The sequence below is a fragment of the Neophocaena asiaeorientalis genome, unplaced genomic scaffold (genome assembly GCF_003031525.2).
Source record: "Neophocaena asiaeorientalis asiaeorientalis breed wild unplaced genomic scaffold, Neophocaena_asiaeorientalis_V1.1 scaffold21, whole genome shotgun sequence".
NCBI classification, from domain to species: Eukaryota; Metazoa; Chordata; class Mammalia; order Artiodactyla; family Phocoenidae; genus Neophocaena; species Neophocaena asiaeorientalis.
This window is the reverse complement of record NW_020174053.1, coordinates 1,847,518-1,862,908: the sequence shown is the minus strand read 5'-3', so window position 1 is coordinate 1,862,908 and position 15,391 is coordinate 1,847,518. Positions and strand designations below refer to the sequence as shown.

The following is a 15,391-nucleotide window of genomic DNA, read 5'->3' as shown; positions in this document are numbered from 1 at the left end:
TACTCCGGATTCTTATACTTTGGCCATCAGATGGTGGTGGGGACTGGAGGCATCTCAGAGGCTTTCCCACATGTCTAGCCGTTGATGCTGGCTATTGGTTAGCTCTCAGCTGGGGCTGTTGGCCAAAACACCTACAAGTGGCTTATCCATGTGGCCTGTGCTTCCTCTCAGGATGGTGGCTGGCTCTCAGGAGCTAGGATCTCAAGAGCTGTATAGTTTTTTATGACCTAGCCTTGGAATTCACACAGTATCACTCCCACATCATTCTGTGCATTGAAAGCAAGGCATTCCAATAGCCCATGTTCAAGGGGGAAAGGAATTAGACTTCCCGTATTGATGGGGAGAGTGTAAGAATTTATGGACGTGCTTTAAAAACATCACAGCTCTTGATGCTGTTCTTTATCCGAATTAGATAATTTTTGAAAAAGAATATGTTTTGAAGGAGATTTCTTGCAGAAGAGACCTATGGCGCCCAAAATAGTCCAGCAGGCTGTTTCCATCTGCAGCTTCTTGCTACCCAGGTAGAAAGGGAGACTACACTCCCTGGCAGAATTTGGCTTTAGGCCAACAGTTTGACATGCTTCCGATGGCATTCAGATCCTTTGGGTGGAATTAGTTCTCCCTCCCAAGCAGCGATTGAAGTGCTCTTGTCTTTTCCCTGCGCGTCAACCACAGTGGTGCCCTCAGCTCCTTCATCTCTGCCAAGAGTACTGAGAAACTGTAAGGAAGAAGCGATCGGAGTTTCTGTACTTTTGTAATTCTTTATCACCTTATTATTCTCTTATACTTTCTGTTTCTTTACCAGTTTGGGGGCTGTCCTTTTTTTCTTCTCCCCAAATGCTCTCCTGAGACCCTTTGTCTGGCAGGACTACTACCTCAGGCTAGATTTGGCTTCAGAACACACTGGTGTTTTGCTCATTGTATTCTTCAACTGCTTAATCATTATCATTTTGTTGTTCTGAAGCTCAGAGAGTCTGCTTTCCATTGTTGTCAAGTTAGTTCTCCAGAAAGACACTGTCTGTTCTCCAAGTCCATGCTATAGAGCCTCTCAGGCTTGAAGAGTATATACATACAGTGTCTTAGAACTGCCACCACGTTTAGCTAGCTTAGACCAAGCAGCTGGCATCATGAGAGGTGTTTGTTCTAGATTTCTCGTGAGTTAGAACATCTCTTGTTGAATCTCACAACTCCTAGCACATATTAGGGTCTCAGAAAATGGTTATCAATTATTTGATGTATTTCATGCTCTTAAAACTGGATTTATGTCAAAGCAAGAAGAAAAAAAGGTGAAATAAGAATTTCTTCAGAAGTTTCTCATGCTCTTATTTGATAAAATAAAGATTGTGGAGTAGCTGATTGGCTTCTATTTCCTGTCTCCTGGATTGCTCCTTCTTTGGACCCAGGTACCACCTCTTAAGGAAATCCAAAGGCTGTGTGGAGAGAGGAGCCCACATAAAGGAGGACTGAAGGCCTGTAGATCTAGCTGAACTTGCAGCCCATGGCTGGCCATGAACATTCCGGCCAAAGCCCAGTGAAACAGAAAACCTATCAGTCAGTCACAGATTTGGGAGAAATAATAAATTGTTTTTTTAAGCTAAAAAAGAAGAGAAAAGATTGTTGAGTTATTTTAAAGTATACTCATTATCTCCTCTCTCTAAAACTTGCCGGAATCATCTACCTGTTGTGACCTCCAGTGCTACTTACTGTCTGTCACAGAGAAGTAGCTCAAATGAGGGTCCAAAGAGTAGGGACAGAAACCTTCTTGAACACTGTTTAGTGTCTTCTCCACAGGAATGGTGGATGGAGCATGTAATACCTTCACATCTAAGTAGCTATCAGATGGAAAAAGGCTGGTCAAGAGCATTTCTCCATCAACCTTGGTGGGACTGAAGGTCAGACAATGACCGCTTGCTTAATACCAATTCTTTCTCAATTCTCCCATTCTGAATATTGGTGAAAGGTGACTGGTCAAGAGCTTATGCTGTTATGTCAGATGATTGGCCAAGGCCACAAAGCAGTGAAATGATTCACTCCATACACCAGTCTTGCGGTGATGTGATTCGTTTGTTCCTTAGCAAACTTCCAGGTCATCCACAGTGTGGCTCTTTGGAGTTGTGGATCAAACAGTCAAAACTGTGAATGTATTCATTGAATGCTCAAGGGTTTGTGGACATGCCCACTGAAAACAGTGTCATTCTGGTCACATGGGTAATGATAATTTAGTAAATTTTGTGGAAACTGAAACCTGGAGAGTCATAGGTTTCTCATTGCGGTGGCTCCTCTTGTTGCGGAGCACAGGCTCTAGGCACCTGGGCTTCAGTAGTTGCAGCATGTGGGCCCTACGGTGCGCAGGCTTCAGTATTTGCAGTGTGTGGGCTTAGTTGTGGCAGATGGGCTCTAGGGCACACGGGCTTCAGTAGTTGTGGCGCACAGGCTCAGTAGTTGTGGTGCGTGGGCTCTAGAGCACAGGCTCAGTAGTTGTGGCACACGGGCTTAGTTGCTCTGCGGCATGTGGGATCTTCCCGGACCAGGGCTCGAACCCGTGTCCCCTGCATTGGCAGGTGGATTCTCAACCACTGCACCACCAGGGAAGTCCCTGGAGAGGTTTCTTGACCTTTTGCATTAACGTGCTCTTTGCTAGGTAAGAAATGGGAGGGTGCAAGTAGTTCTGTGTTGCTGGGGCATACAGTGAGAGGCTGGAGGAGAGGAAAACAAGGCAATAAGGGAAATAGGAACCAGAAGATGATACGAAACATGGAGTGTGAGAGTAATCTGATCAGCTCCATGAAGCCCTAGCAAAGAATGAGAAATGCAGGTCTGCAGAAATGCTTTGTACAGCCAGCACAACGCTTTAAAATGGATTTGAACGCATTTTTCCACTTTGTCAGAGTCTTTGGCATTCTCTGTGGTTTTGTCTCTTGTCTCTCCTCTTCCTGTTCCTTCAGTCACTGTCAGTTCCCCTGGCTACTATTTTACTGACATTTAGACCATTTGTGTTGTACAGGTGTGTCCTACAGGTGTTTCTCATCTACTTTTACCAGATTTTGTTTTTTAAATCCTTGATGTGTGAAGCCTCCCTCCCCACCAAAAAGAGATTAAAACTTTTTGGGGAAAAAAATATATTCTCGGGCTTCCCTGGTGGCGCAGTGGTTGAGAGTCCGCCTGCCGATGCAGGGGACGCGGGTTCGTGCCCCGGTCCGGAAGGATCCCACATGCCGCGGAGCGGCTGGGCCCGTGAGCCATGGCCGCTGGGCCTGCGCATCCGGAGCCTGTGCTCTGCAACGGGAGAGGCCACAACGGTGAGAGGCCCGCGTACCGCAAAAAAAAAAAAAATATATATATATATATATATTCTCTTTGCTGTGATATGGATGCCCTCCACATCTCACTTGTGCTCTGAGATCCCAATGGCCACTGCAGCTTCCCCCTCCCCACGTGCACACTGAAGACTCCTACTTTGCTCTGCCCCATCTGGTGACTTTAGGACTGAATTGGTTGAGAAGAGACGAGACAGAAGAGCTTCATATTTTTGATATTTCATTTTCCTTGTAGATGATGAATATTGCCAGAAGCGAGGGAGATAAACTAGTTGCTCTGATTTAAGAGTCAGGGTGTAGTCATTCATTCATTCACAGGATATTTATTGAGCACTTTCTGTGGCATTGTTCTAAAAGCTGGAGTACAGCAGTTAGACAGGTAAAGTTCTGTCTTCAAGGGACTGATATTCTAGGGGAGAATTAACATATAGCATGTAACTCCTGTGTCCATTTCTTTATTTTGGAGAAGGGATAAATATCACCTCTGTCTTACTTACCATGAGAGTAATGTCTCCCACCCCATTTCCTATTAGAGTATATTAAAGACCAGCCACATTTTTGCTGCATATCAGTTTTTTGAGCAGTTCTTAAACGGCTTAATATGAGACTAAAGACTGACTGTGACTAAGATTAAGTCTTGAGGGAATTCTGAGACTCTCTTCAGAATTGATGATTTCTCTGAAAGGCCAGTTCTGTTCTGAGGGTTGTGGAAGTCTGTCACTGAACTGTGAACTAAGTGCAAGAGAGAACAAGAGACAAAGACAAAAAGAGAGGGAACTAACTTTAAAAAGAAAGAGAACTGGCAGTGAGCTCAGACTACAGGTTTACACGGATAGTAATGTTTGGATGGATGGATGGATGGAGAGATAGAGAGATAGATAAAAGTAAAAGAGAAAACCTGAGTACTAGGACGTTTTCTTTTTAAAACGAAAAATTGACCCAGCATTTCCATTGTATCTGTTGAACTGGTGACATCAGGGACCAGCAGCCAGTCTTCCACTGACGTCAGCAAGAGCAGATTGAAATCTCCACAGCAGAGTGCTCCCCAGCCCTGATAAGTAGGGCTGGTAATTGAATTAGAAAACATTCTGAGCTATCAGCTAAGTATGCTATTCAGGCAATTGCTTTGTTCACGCCTGTTTCATCCTTGAATTGCCTGAGTGACTTTCTCACTGGGAGGGGAAGTACTTCAGTGTCCACGATAGAGGCACATATTTTGCGTCTCCCTCAATTATGCTACCTGTGCTTCCCTAGGGCAATACTTCGGCATTTCACATTATTACGGACGTTGTATGAGTTTTGATCGGCGTTAGTTTTGTTCTAATTTGTGATTCAGTCTGATCTTTGTTTCCCCATGTCTGAATGTGCGCACATGCATGTTATTCCAGTGCTCTTTTCTTTCACAAAGGCAAATAACCAATATGATTTCTTCCCTTCTTCCAGCAATCGTACAATATAACAATTTGAAAAGCCTTAGTCATGCTTAACATATTAAAGCTACTGATGGGAAAGAAATTAATCTAGAACAGCAGCTATAGTATTAGAAATGAAGGATTCACATCAACTTCGTCTTTTGGTTTAAAAAAAAAAATCACAGAATCTTCCCTTCCCAGCTCAGAAGTGTATGTGTTGATTGTTTACTCACTTCATCCACTGGAAGAAATTAGTGGCTTTAGGTGTTAAAGACAGACAATGCTATTAAAAATCATAAGCAAAATCTGCAAGAGAAAAGAAGGTTCATCTTCTAGTAAGGATTTTTCCAGTACGAAGCACTGATGATAAATTTTACTTAACTTCTCCTTACATTTAGTTCCCACTTCTTACATAGTTTTGTGTTCAGGCTTAATTAGAAATGCCTCCTTGCTTCCTGAACACATTATCTAGAATTTGATGCCAAATTTCTTATGCTTGTACACTGAGGAAGCCTGGAAGAATCCCAGTGCTTCTTGGGTCTCTTGGGACAAACACATGCTTGTCCTTAGCAAGATGGTTATTGCAAACCACACATTCAGTGGGACTTTGAAATCCTCATTGAGAGTAGGAAAGAACTTGTAATTTTGAGGAACTTGAAAGGAGGCTGGTGTGGTGAGAGTGTAGTGGGCAAGGAAGAAAATGGCACAAGGTGAGGTGAGACAGGTAAGTGAGGGCTAGATCTCCTACGGCTTTGTAGATCATTAGAGTTTGGATTTTATTCAAGCCATTCTCCAGTTGTTGCTGAGTGGACAGAGCATTTAACCTGAGTGGCTTATAGATTTGGTTATGGATGGGCAAGTTGCTTTTTTTTGCCTAGTGTACCTTGGAATGTTGGATGGACAAAATGGAATAATGTGTAGTAAATGCTTCTTCCACACCTATACAACCCTCAGTGTTTGTTCTGTCTTCTGAATATGTGTATTATCACTTTGAACTTCTGTATCAGCTATTTAATATTTAGTGTATGCTACATTATGGTTACGTCGTTCATATTCTGTTTCTTCCAACGATAGATTATTAGCTCTTTGAGAACAGAGGCTTCAGGGCTAGCACACAAAGCTCTACACACAGTAAGCACATAGGGGTTTTTTTTGTTTGTTCATTTTAAGGATTTGAGGTTTCCTTTATTTAAAACTTTGTCTACTGGTTTTTAAAAATTATTACAAGTAATATATTTCATGTACTTTTGTATATATTTGAAATTTTCTATGTAACAAATGGAAAACAAAGTAGGTTGTTAAAAAAAAGTAATATGGTGCAAAGTACAAAATAAAAATCATCTGCTATATCATAGGGACTGCATAATTTTTGTTTTAATTGGTATTGTTAAAATTGCCTTTCCAAATGGCTCTTGCAGGTTTCCACTTTTACTGGCAATATCAATTTCCTAATTTCTCGCCAGTGTTTAATACTGTCAGACTTTTCAACTTTTGCAAACCTGATTATTGAAAAATTGTATCTAGATTTACATTTCCCCAGTTACTAGTAAAATTGGACATTATTTCATATGGTTATTGGCCATTTACATTTCTTTTCTCTGTTTATGTCCTTTGTCATTTTTTCCTTTTGAGTTGTTTGTCTTAGTGAATGCAGGAATACTTTATATATTCTAGGAACTCTTCCTCTGTTAATGTATGGTAAATATTTTGTCCCAATCTCTTTTATTTTTTTATCTTTGTTTCAGCTTGCCTTTTGCATTCAGCAGTAAAGCATAGTGGCCCTTCTTCCATTTTAGGGAGGTCAGTATTTTTGATGATGATTATGTCCCATGTGTAGCCCAAGATAGTTTTCTGAAATGATCTTTTAGAACGAACTCCTTGGCATGACCTATCAGCCTAAAAATAATCATCACCATTTGCTGTCTTGGCCCAATAGACCCTGTTTGTTTTCATATATTTTAGTTATTTTAAAAATAACTTATAAGAATAATGAAAGGACAGTTTAAAAATCTTCATTTGAAATTTTAATAATAATATAAATGTAGCAATCCCAATCTTTATTCCATATTCTCCTGGTTTTGAATATACATACCTGAAATGGGCACCTCTGAACTCAACTAAATACTCAACTGTCATGCATGAACCTGGAATATATACATCTTGAAAATACTGGTTCCAGACTTCAGATACATCTCTAATAGGTTCTAGCTTGTTACTTCTGGTTCTTCCTGCATTTGTATTATCAAAATGCAAAACTTGAAGAATTTTTTGAAACCTTAAATGGCTCGTAATTTTGTTGAAGAGAAGAGAGCTATCTTCTTTGCTCCATAATTTAAACACTTTCATCTTTAGATTTATAAACGTCAATCAAAATGATCAATTCTTTGAATTTTTTATTTCTTTATTATCTGTATCCTTCTAGTCACTTTCATATATTAACCTGCCCTCAACATTTGTCCACTCATGAACTGTATCAAATAGAATTTGGCACACAGACCCCATAAAAGATAAAAGAATGTAGTCATATGCCCTTTTAGCGTAACAGGATAGTCAAGTTCTTGTTGCAAAATATTGCATGATGAAGTCGTAGGGGAGCAAAACTTTTCCTTCTACCCTTCTAGGTTCTTTTGTTTGGCCTAATAATCAAATTGACGTAAGACAGATTTACAAGAGAAAAACCAATTTAATTTCATATGTACAGGAGCCCCATAAAAATAAGAGACCCAAAGACAAGCCTCAGGCATTTGAGGCTTATATGCCATCCTGAGCTAAGGAACAGGATAGAGGCCTGGGGCTTTGGAGGGGAGGAGGGTCATTCACAGTAAGAAGGGCAGATGTTTTCCCTGCCACACAGATATGTCATTCAGATAAAAAATTATCTCTGGTAATACCTCTCTCTCTGAGCCAGCTTCCCTACCTAGATTCTTTTAGGTAGTTAAGGGGGAGGTAGAAAGTTCTTCCTGTGTCTCTTGGGCCTTATCTTCGACTCAAAATAGTCTGCATGCTAGCTGTATGCTTTGGGGAGGCTCATTCTGAATCCCTCCAAAGTCCTTCCTGTTGAATGACTGACTGAATGAGAACACCTATTTCCTTTTTGTTCTTAGAAATATACTGTTCACTCATCCCTTCTTGAGTTAGAAAATTTGTCTAGTATGTGGTCATCTAAAGACTCATAGTGTGAAATTTGCCTTTATGATAAATGTTACCATCATCATTAGAGTCTTAAGTGCTGCAATTTGTCTCTTTGCATTCATCTTCTGATTTGTCTAATTGTGAAATGTCTTCCTCTGTCAATTTTCTTCTCATTGGCATTAGGGACAGAACATTTTAAAATTCTGAACTCTCAGCTGTGCTCAATTAAAGCTAAGTGCAGACTACAAAGATAGTGTCTCAAGTCTTTTGCACCTTATTGAAAGATGATGCATACTTTGGACAGTGCAGTGAGAAAATTGAAGGATAATATAATTGAATCACTTTTGCATCATCCTTTTTGGGGATTTCATCACTCTTCCTTTCTCTTATCATTTGTCTTTTTTTTAAAGCACAGTTGTAAATAATCCAAGATGTAGGGAAAAAAAAAAAGACCACTAAGATTCAGTATTATAGCTTAAATTTATAAAAGCTTGTGCTGGACCCATATGGTAGTTACAAGATAGAATGAGTTTTACTCTATTTTTGATAGTAAGTATAATTTCCCTTTGTTGTTTGGAAGACTCTAAGAAGAATAAAATTATGAAATAGCAATCCTTCCAAGTAGTAAGGAATAGTTCCAAAAAGAAAGTAAAATTGGGCCCAATGGACCTAATGTTATACCAAGGACTGAGTTGACCGGAAATATATACTGACTGTTATTAGTGAAGCTTTTAGTGTGGAGTCAACTGGAATGGAAATAACGTTTAATTCGGTTTAGCCTTTCTTTACTACACTGAAGCCTGCAAGAGTTTGCTCCAGCTTACAACTTTCTGTTCTGACCTTCCCCTTATCTGTGCAGCACGGACAGAAAGAATAAATTAACTTCTTTTTGACTGAGGTAGGTGCTTCCTCCTCCTGTTCATTTTGTTTGCAGGAGCCCTGCTTTATCTCGTGTGTCTCTCTTCTAAGCCTCTTTTCTCTATCAAAGCCCTTGAGCTGTTAGCTGTTGAAGTGAAGTGCATCTCTGTAGAGCACAGAGCACTGCCAGCATCCCAGTTGGGGAGAATCTCTAAGAGGTGTGTATGCCAAGCACGATATCATTGTGTGCAGGCATTGCAGGAGTCTGCCAAACTCAGGGGTAGGCTGCCAGTACAAATGCCACGTTGACATGACATTTACAAGTTGAGAGTCTGGAAGAGGACTGGCAGTGGAACACCCTTCAGCTACCTTATTTAGGTTGGCGGTTTCAGGGCCAACTTTTGGTTTTTAGACTCAGAAACCATAGTCAAGAAGTAATACTTCGTATAGAATTTAAAACTATCACTGCCGCTTTTTCTAGTAAGTGATGAATCCTGTTAGCCTGTTCCTGGGATGCAGGATAAACCAGAGTGGTAAGAGTGCAGAACCTGAAATCAAATCTGGATTTGAATGAAGGCTTTATCACTTACTGTGTAACCCTGATCAAGTTACTTAATCTATGTAAGTCTCACTTTCCTATCTATAAAATAGGGATAATATCACTTTCCTCATAGGGTTATCAGATGGATTAAATAATATCCTTAAAAGTATAAGCACCAGTGCCTGTTCAATAATAGGTATTCAATAAATGTGAGGTATTTTTCACATTCTTTAGAAACTTGTGAGAAATTCAGGTTTTTAGCTGTTCTTATCTATATTTTAGCAAAAAGTAAAAAGATTCTCTCTTTGACTTAAGAATTGCCATAACGGTACTCACAGGAAGCCCAGAACACAGTTTTCTCCAGCTCTCTAGGAAAACTTAGAGCCAGAGTCAGGATCATTTGAGCATTTTGGCATCTCTACAGTTTTTTAGGTACAGAAACCTTTGAGGTATTAAGAATTTATTTCTGTAATAGCAGTCCTTTGATTGAATTGGAATTTTTCTATGGCAAATTCTAATGCAAAGTGCAGACCTAGAGCTATTCTGAAGGATATCCTGTGGCTTAATAGAGAGGCTATCATTTGCGTGCAGGTAAGAAGGTACTTGGTCTTGCTTAAGTCTTTCATCAAGATCTAGTAGCTAAATAACAGACTTTTCTGTGCTGCTTGTATAAAATATCCTCAGCATAGCACTTTGTTTATTTCCTTTAATCATTTTCAATACATTAGTAAATCCTCTCAAATGATAAAATTCTGTCTTGTCTTTTTTCTCTTGTTTTTCAGATCTTCAAAGTTGTTGCGGGCATTCTATGTTCCCTTCCTGTCAGATCAGTATACAGTGTATGCAAACTACACCATCCTCAAACCCCGGAAAGGAAAGCAAATCAGGAAGAAAAGTGGAGGTTAGCACCATGCCTGTGGCCCCAAAGGACAACCATCCTGTTAACTGGTAATTCCACTGACAGGACTCCCTCCAAGTCATCGTTTGTAACATTTGTAATAAAAGCCGTCTGACAAGAATACTGGAATCTGGGCTCTTTGGGCTTGTCAGAGTTAATCACATTCACTTCTTAATGTGTGTCTCTGTTCTGCATGTACACTTGGTGCAGCTAGGTGGAGAAAGGCCCTAAAGTCCGGGTAGATACATTGCTCCACATCTCATTGTTTTTCTTCTGTTCAATTATTTACTAGACCGGAGAAGAGTAGAACCAACTTTCAGGAAGAATTGAAAATCCCGGGACTGGATGGCTGTGTTGAGCTGTTCTACACACTCTGGCTTGGCATCCAAGAACTAGCCTCCCTTGGGCCGTATGAGCTTCTCCACCAAAGCTCTTTGGCAGCTCCTAGCAGACGACCTCCTTCCAAGCCTAGTGCTGAAAATGAGCACAGCCTAATTTCCAACCTACATGTCCTTTTCACCTCCGGCAAGACTAAGCTTTTCTAAAGCACGTCACAGGACCAGGACCCTACCCTGGAGGTATCTCAGGAAAAATGCAACCAGTTGAGGAACTGTGGCTTAATTTCATTACATAGGATGCCTCTTGCTTTCATCTTATTTCCTTTACAACAAACTATAACTATATGGGTTTGGGTTTTTGTTTGTTTGTTTTTTAAGCTTTAGCATGCTGTTTCTTGAATTCAAGACTTCCCTGTATAAAGATATCAACAGACCAGACTATAACTGTACAGGACATACGTGGAGAAAATTAACTCTATCATTTGGTAGATTTGGATGACATCACATTTTAAAGTAATTTATTCTGAGGCCATTTCTGAGGAAATTAAGAATCTCCCTTTTTTAAACAACCCTAGTGAAAAAGACCAGTGTATATTCATGGCACCTGTTTTTGAGTATGTCTATTGCAAAGCACATCCTGCATGGGGCACCTCTAGTCAAGTAGGCAATGATAAGGACTTAATCAAAACATAAGTATATACTTTGCTTTTACACACAGTATTTCATAGTTTACAAAGCACTTTCACATTATCTCATTTGATCCTCACAGTCATGACGTGAGGTAGACAAAACAAGTGGTTTTATCCCCATTTTACAGATGAAAAAACTGAGACTCTGGGGCAGGGGGCAGGGGGCAGGGGGAGGTAAGGTGACTTGCCCAAGGCCACACAGCCAATAAGTAGTAGCGCTAGGACCAGAACCTGGGTTGCCTAACTTCTCATCCAGTGCTCGTCCCTACTCCTCACTTGACTATGAGAACATTACTTGAAAGAATGATGAGGTTGGCCAGAGACCTAATTGATAACGTAACTTTCTATTTTAAGGAAGAATTTTATCTGTGTTTCTGTGAGTTCTTTGGAGCCTCCAGTCTGCCTATTGGTTAGACCATCATAGCAGTACTCCGGGATGCAGCCTGGCCTGTGGCAAGAAAGTAGTGCTCATGTTTGGAAGTCAAGCTCCTTTGCAGCCACACAGGATCCAATACCAGTTCCATTCCTACAGTCAATCTGGGGTCACTTTATAGTGCCTTATTTCCCTAAGGGTGATTGTGTCTAGTATCTGCAAATAGGATGCATTCATTTTTCAGAGTTTCCATCTTTCATTTTTCAAAGAGAAGGGATTTTCAGTAGGAACTGATCCAAGAGAGGAGAAGTGACAAGGGAAGAAATGGCTAGTTACCATATGAAGAGTCCTCATTCGGATCCCCTCTAAAGGAATATCTGGGGAGGGGTTGAAGAATTGTGAGTCAGTAGGTCTAGATAGCATGAACAATGATAACTGGAGAGTGAAGATAAACTGGGGTCCCACTTGCTGCTTTAAGGATTTTTGTATTTAATTTTCAATACTTGATTACTGTTTCCCAAGGCAGATATTGGCACATGTGGTCTGACTATGGGACAGAGAATTTCTAGTGAAAGATCTTGCCGTACCTGCAGTAATAGTGCACTGTCCTTCACAGTGGCTAGAGCTCTTTTTTTTGCCAAGGTAAATGAGAAGGTACAGTAATGGAGGTCCATGGTGAGTGGTTTTTTTCTAATCAAAGTGGTACAGTACTGATCCATTTTATCATGTTGCATGTTAAAAAAAAAAAGCCTTCTAAGCAAGAACTTACTGTAATATAGCACAAAAAAGGTCATGATCAATCTAGGTATTCCTTGGGAATATCAGCTGCTATCCCTTTTAACACCTGATTTCAGTTTGCTCTGTTCTATGAATGTCTTTAGTGAGAGCACAGTAAATTGCAGAACACTCTGCCAAATTCGATAGGTAAGGGATATAAAAATGAATGTCGTCTGTTGTGAAGGTGTTTTTCACATGGTATATAAACGCGTTAAAACATCTCCACCTGGGCTTCCCTGGTGGTGCAGTGGTTGAGAGTCCGCTTGCTGATGCAGGGGACGTGGGTTCGTGCCCCGGTCCAGGAAGATCCCACATGCCGCGGAACGGCTGGGCCAGTGGGCTGTGGCCGCTGAGCCTGCGCGTCCGGAGCCTGTGCTCTGCAACGGGAGAGGCCACAACAGTGAGAGGCCCGCGTACCGCAAAAAGAAAAAAACAAAACATCTCCACCTCAGCAATACAGGGAGGTTAGCTTTGCCTGGGAAGAGAGTTTCAAAACACTTGGTGAGAGGAGCATTTCTCCTCCAGAGAATCAGTGTTCAGCATGAGCTGACCGCTCTGCTCACTGTAAGGATAAAGTATCTCAGGTACGTTTTTCTCCACAGATTGTTGACTATCAAGGAATGAATGAAGGTCTACAGCTTATTGGTAATAAGCTTTGATTGTAGATCTGAGCAAGGGAGTTGGGTGTATTGGCAGTCCCAGGGCTCTCTGATCTCTGGATCTTAAGCAGCCTTGTCTGAACCCCAGATCTCACAACACTGAGTCCTATTACTGAACCAGCCTGTGTAGTAGCATCTGCTATCAAAGTATACCTGTCAACTGGTAGGTGTCATCTGATAAGAAAGACCACTCATTTTAATCTCTTGAGATTATAACATTAAAGTGAAGCCCACACTCCTTATTACTGAATTCAAGTCTAGAAACTGATTCTCTGTTTTAAATCAAGGTGGTTCTGATCCCAACCATTTATTTGGGTCATTTTTTCTAGTTTGGAGTTCTGGGAAAGAACCTTCCAAACCCCATGTAATTCTGCAGCATTACATCCAGATTGACCATTTGGGCAAAGCACAAATGGAAATCCTTTATTGTGTTTTGCATTTTGTAGGATTTATTGAAATAAGAATTCACTGTGATTGTGCTGTCTTCTGGCCAGTGTTGGGCAGCTCTGCTTTAAATTTGGTGAATTTTATTTTCTCTGAAGAGCGAAAAGAGGCACAGTTTAATCTTTGCCTCCACAGGCATATTAAGCTCATGTATTAATTCATTCTTAGGCTCCTACATTAAATGCCTTGGGTAAACAGATAAATGGACATGTGCTCAGCTGTAATTTTTTTGCAAAAGAAAGATCTGACTTCCATATAGCATTGTTGGATTTCAGAGGCTCTCTGGTGTTTTGATAAATCTAAATGAATGTTGCCTTTAATTTTTCCAGTATATAATCTATTTAACCGTTAGATTCATGCTGCCAAGTGAAATCAGGAAGCACTGCAGTGTTGAAGCAAGAGTATTGTTCAATTCATTTGTCTTCCTGATCCTTATTTCACATGTCAGTGTTTACATTACATACTTGTATTTTCTGTGAAAGAAAAAGTTAAATAAATCTTGGCAGTTTGATTTTCCTTTTATTAAGTTGATATTTTCTCTTTTGCTTTTAGCTTTTAAATCTTTGGTGGAGATTGGAACCTGAAGGAGCTCAACTCCTTCCATCACCCCCACTTTCCTCCTTCAGTGTATAGACCTGCCCTCTGTAGACCAAATAGCCCAGAATGTTTATTCTGAAAACTCTGGGAAGAAGCCATTGGAAAACCCAGTGAGGGTTAGTTTAATTTTGTGGAAAAACCAAGCACAGTGGGAACTACTCAGTGTGTCAACATTGTGCCTAAAAGAGAGTTTCTGGGTCCATGTTACGTTTTTGGATTAAGAATCTCTGGGCGGGCTTCCCTGGTGGCGCAGTGGTTGAGAGTCCGCTTGCTGATGCAGGGGACACGGGTTCGTGGCCCGGTCCGGGAAGATCCCACATGCCGCGGAGCAGCTGGGCCCGTGAGCCATGGCCGCTGAGCCTGCGCGTCCGAAGCTTGTGCTCTGCAATGGGAGAGGCCATGACAGTGAGAGGCCTGCATACCGAAAAAAAAAAGAATCTCTGGGCTTTGAGAGTCTTAATATTCATAGAAATGTGATCTAGTAATATCTAACATTTAGGTAATTTTCCACTTTGTCAGAGGTTGTAAGGAGCAATAAAACTTTTTTTGTGAATGAATTTCTAACGTCATTCCTGTATCTTGCACCTTATAGCCAATAACTTCTAGTAGCCATCTGGTTTAGTACCATTGGTTACCAGTTTTCTTTCCATAGGACCCAAAATGCCCAGGAAACTTGGTTTGATTATTTCTTCCAAGTTGTTTTAGAGAAGGATATTTTATTAATATAATTCCAGAAGGGAGAAGTCCACAGCCCTAATGAATTTCTTTTCCCCTCCTAGAAGGCCATCCTTCTCCCTGTTTATTTCTCTTACTTTTAGGGCCAGCTCGAGTCTCCCTCTCTTTTATGAAGTCTTTCTAGACTTCAGACCCCTGTGATTACTTCCTGAACCCTCTTGAGTACCCAGTGTCTTTACTAATGACATAGAACCTTAACATGCAACCCTTGCAAGCCTGTCTCTCAAGAACATTGTTGGCACGTCTGGGGGCAAAGACCATGTCACACTTCAAGAAACCTTGAACAAAAAAAAAAAAAAAAAAAAGAAACCTTGAACAAAAAAAAAAAAAAAAAAAAGAAAGAAACCTTGAACAAAAAAAAAATACAGCTGTTACTTTCAGTTTGGTCGATTTTAGGCCACAGAAAATAGAGCAAGTCATGAGCCCTATAGTAACTCAAAGCGCAATTTGAAAGATGTGAATGAGGCTAAATGCTATGTATATTTTAGGACACATGCTTTCACACAAAGGAGGATTCCTCAGAATACCTTCGAAAAAGAGAGATTGTGTACCTTCATTGAATATTTTTATTATTACTTGGTTTTGGAGAGTCAGACAGCCCACAACACCTTCTGAATGAAT

At 40.5% G+C, this 15,391-nt stretch overlaps 1 protein-coding gene across 9 annotated transcripts in view; it reads left to right on the top strand.

Annotated features, from left to right (window-relative positions):
• ALG9 (ALG9 alpha-1,2-mannosyltransferase) overlaps positions 1–14,307 on the top strand; it is a 96,166-nt gene extending 81,859 nt beyond the window's left edge. For 5 of the 9 annotated variants that reach the window (XM_024754242.1, XM_024754243.1, XM_024754238.1 and 2 more), the window contains 2 exons: positions 10,043–10,161; positions 10,451–11,321. In XM_024754242.1, the coding sequence (XP_024610010.1) occupies positions 10,043–10,161; positions 10,451–10,488 (157 nt within the window). In that variant the 3' untranslated portion in view covers positions 10,489–11,321. Of the gene's footprint in view, positions 1–10,042; positions 10,288–10,450; positions 11,322–13,990 lie in introns of those variants that run through there. The other 4 variants (XR_003004420.1, XM_024754241.1, XM_024754246.1 and 1 more) reach the window with 4 other exon arrangements.
• The last annotated feature ends 1,084 nt before the right edge of the window (positions 14,308–15,391 follow it).